Source organism: Aplysia californica, unplaced genomic scaffold (genome assembly GCF_000002075.1).
Source record: "Aplysia californica isolate F4 #8 unplaced genomic scaffold, AplCal3.0 scaffold00911, whole genome shotgun sequence".
Taxonomy (NCBI): Eukaryota; Metazoa; Mollusca; class Gastropoda; order Aplysiida; family Aplysiidae; genus Aplysia; species Aplysia californica.
This window is the reverse complement of record NW_004798181.1, coordinates 179170-182834: the sequence shown is the minus strand read 5'-3', so window position 1 is coordinate 182834 and position 3665 is coordinate 179170. Positions and strand designations below refer to the sequence as shown.

Here is a 3665-nt window from a genome sequence, read left to right as displayed (position 1 = left end):
AACGGCGACAGGGAGCTGACCCCCGTGACCCCGACGTGATAAGGCGCGCGGCGGGGAACCCCCCGCGGCAACTAAAATTCCACTGCCGGTGCGCCGTGTTGAGGGTCTAAGTACGGAAGTGGATTTTTGTATCAGAAAATACGTATTCTCCGATTTCTTTTGTTACTTCTCACAGACTTGCTGATGCTGAAGAAAAATTATGAACGTTCAAAGCTGCATTTGCGAATAATAATGAGAATGAAGTCAATTGTACAGATCTTTTCCTGCATGTCTGCTTTGAATAGCTTAAATTGATTGAATGCAGAAAAGTGTGTGTGAAGGGTTTGGAGAGGGGTTACTTTGCCAGTGCCGACCATCTTGACTTGCTGTGTGTCTTTTTTTGTAGTTTCGAAAAGTTGGCTGCTATGGAGTTAGTTTACTGCAATCTCAGGATGCGAGAAGTAGGTTTGATGCCAAAATAACCATTTCCTGTGCTGTAACTCGGCCAGCTTCTTTGTTTACTTCTTTTCCCTCAGGGTGCGGATGGTTGGTGGGTGCTCTGGTGTTGTTTGCTCCTTCTTTCCTACCAAACGTCTATCGTTCTTATCTCTCCTCCTTTTTCGTGTTTGTTACTTTCTTGTAGCACCTCTAATCTTCGGCATTTATATGACCTTATAGTGTTGCAAGTGCCGTAAAACTCTTTCTAAAACAAAACTTTCCCCAGGGTGTTGAGTAAAGACCCCTACAACAGTCAGTGCCTGCCCATTCACATCGCTGTCCTCGTGGAACTGAAAAACTCCAACGGTAAGTGGAAATGTAACGTCTCCTCAGCCCCAGAGAAATACCTTCTGAGATGTGGAAAAATAGAAGGGCTACTGCTGTTGGTCTGTGTAACTGACTGGTTTTTGTGATAAATGTTGCGTAAAACCTTACGTCAAGCTTTGAACGGTTGTTTGGACAATGCCACTAATAGATCTTTCTTCTTTTCTCTTCATTTGGTTTTTTTATTTGTTTGTTCCCATGTTCGAAATGACTGTTATTGTGTCACAATATGCTTCTCTTTTCTCCATCTCAAATCCGAGAGAAAATAAGGCTCTGTAACAAATAGGGTGACTATTGTTTCCAACACATGACTATTGAGAGAATCCTCAATCTGCTGGATTGATAGAACTCTTTGTGAAAGTGCGGTGTTGTGATGTGTTTGGTTCCACGGTTCAATGGCCACCTGTACAATGACGGTACTGTCTGGTTGGTGACACAAAATGTGCTGGACTTGTTGCCCGTAAATGTCTATTTGATTCATTTACTTTGGTTTTTTTTTTGGGGGGGGGGGGCGAAATTTTCCTTTTTTTAGATTTTATTAATTTTTCTTGGAAGATTGATTGGTGTAATGTTTTCTGCATGAAGACAAATGTCAGATTCTATTCAAGTGGAATGTTTTCTGCATGAAGACAAATGTCAGATTCTATTCAAGTGTAATGTTTTCTGCATGAAGACAATGTCAGATTCTATTCAAGTGGAATGTTTTCTGCATGAAGACAATGTCAGGTTCTATTTCAGGTTCCTCTAACATTTTTTTTCTCTCTTTTTTCTTCCAGCTCTCTTCTACATTGCCCACAAGCTAGTGGACTACTACCCTGATAAGTCGGTACGTACTGGTTCACAAAGCCTCAACACCTCCGGTCTGTGGGAGACACATTGGAAGAAACAAATTTACAATAAACTTCACAGCATCATGCCCAAACTGGGTCCATGGAAACCTTCGGGCCTCTCCAGAAGAGACAAAGTCATTTTTACTCGATTACGCATCGGGCACACCTCCCTGACATATAAATACCTCCTACAGGGAGATGAGAAACCGTTGTGTGTGGGATGTGACACAGATGTCACCATTAGACTCCTCTTAGCAGAATGTCGGAGATGACAAACGGTTGTGTGTTGGATGTGGCCCAGATGTCACCATTAGACTCATCTTAGCAGAATGTCCAAACTTTGGAGAAACCCGAGGGTAGTATTTTAAATGCCGAAAATTGCAAGATCTGTTCGTCATTGATCCCAGCAGAATTGTTGATTTTATAAAGGCTATTGGCATTGACAGTAAATTGTAGATAGCGTTGTTTTAACTTTGATTAAATTGTCATATTTAGATTGTTGTTTTATCACAAATTTAAGCATTTTAATATGATCATCGACCTAGGCAATGGCGTGCTGTGGACTGTTGTGACTGCAGCCAACTTGTGTTTCGCACGCTCATATGAACTTTTGCAGTTGCGAGCGCCGTAAAACTTTTACTATACTCACAGAACAAAGTCTGTAGTTGTTGACTACTCTAAAAACTTGGTATGTAATTGTGAACTACCCTGATAAGTCAGTACCTATTTGTGAAAAGCGTCTTTCTATGAGAAATGTACTCGGTTTGATGGCTGGTTTTGATCTGTTTTGTAATTGTGCAGGTGGTTGGAGGGTGCCACAGATGTCTTTTTTTGTGTCCCTCTGTTCCTGTCTTTCTGTCTGTTCCTCTCTCTTTCCACTACTTCTAAATGGTCATTATCTCAGCGTGTTTCTCTCTACTCTTTTGAGAAAGTGGGTCGTTGGAGGGCGCCACTAGTAGGTTCTGTTTCTTTTTTTTCCCTCTGTTGTTTCTGTCTGTCTGTCATACTTTTCCCCAGCACTAAATGGCTGTTGTTATGTCGATGTGCTTCTCTTTACTCAAACAACCCCCCCAAATGTTTTGCGAAAACAGGCAAAAACTTTCTGGTATTGTTCAACCTGGAGAGTTTCCTTACATCAGACGCTTAGTTTGACAGAGCTAAGGGCAGGAAGTCTGGGGAGGACATTGTACAATTGTGGCAACAGTCGGCGCACCTACAACAGTCGGCGCACCTACAACAGTCGGCGCACCTACCCCTCCGTAGACCTCACCTGCTCTAATTGTTGTTTCTTTTTCTTCTCATTCATGTTTAAATGGACATCCCAGTCTCGAGTGCGAAGGCCGCTGTTCACCACAGGTCCTCCAGGCCCCCATGGAGTTTATGGTCTCTCCCTGCCTTGGGTTGGGTAGGGCAAATACAATATGTCTTTCTATCTCTAAGTACCTCGGGCTTTGGGCAGGCTTGGAGCAGATGTTTCCTTGTTTGGTTTTCGGTTTTGCACTGACACTTCTCTGAATTTCTGATCTTAAACTTCATGATTTGATGTTTGAATATTGTTATGTTTCCATTTCTCCCCCCCCATATTACCCCCACCCACCACATCTAACAGACCCTCCACCTTTTTAAAAGTTTGCCTACCCCCTTCCCTTGGGTGGTTGGTGGGTGTTCTGGCGTGGTTGCTCCTTTTTCCCTATCAAACACCTAAATCTATCGTCCTGATCTCTCCCTTTTGTTTTCTTTCTTTTTCTGTAAATATTATGTTACTCTCTAGTAACACATCTCCTCTTCGGCACTCATATTATATGGGTGGTTGGCGGGTGCTCTATTGTGGTTTGCTTCTTCTTTCCTATCAAACATCTATCTTCCTTATCTCCCCTTCTTCTTTTTTATGTTTGTTACTCACTTGTAACAGCTCTAATCGCGCACTCATATGACTTTATGCAGCTGCGAGCGCCGTAAAACCTCTACTAAAACTTTTTTAAAACTCATATTTTGGCCTAATTGTATTGCAAGCAAGTGCCTTAAAACTCCTTT

At 42.3% G+C, this 3665-nt stretch overlaps 1 protein-coding gene across 2 annotated transcripts in view; it reads left to right on the top strand.

Annotated features, from left to right (window-relative positions):
* Positions 1-3665, top strand: part of LOC101864422 (cell division cycle protein 16 homolog) — a 48055-nt gene that overhangs the window by 31829 nt on the left and 12561 nt on the right. For both annotated transcript variants that reach the window (XM_013089260.2, XM_035972923.1), the window contains exons 9-10: positions 704-783; positions 1578-1627. In XM_013089260.2, coding sequence (XP_012944714.1) covers positions 704-783; positions 1578-1627 — 130 coding nt within the window. The remainder of the gene's footprint in view (positions 1-703; positions 784-1577; positions 1628-3665) is intronic.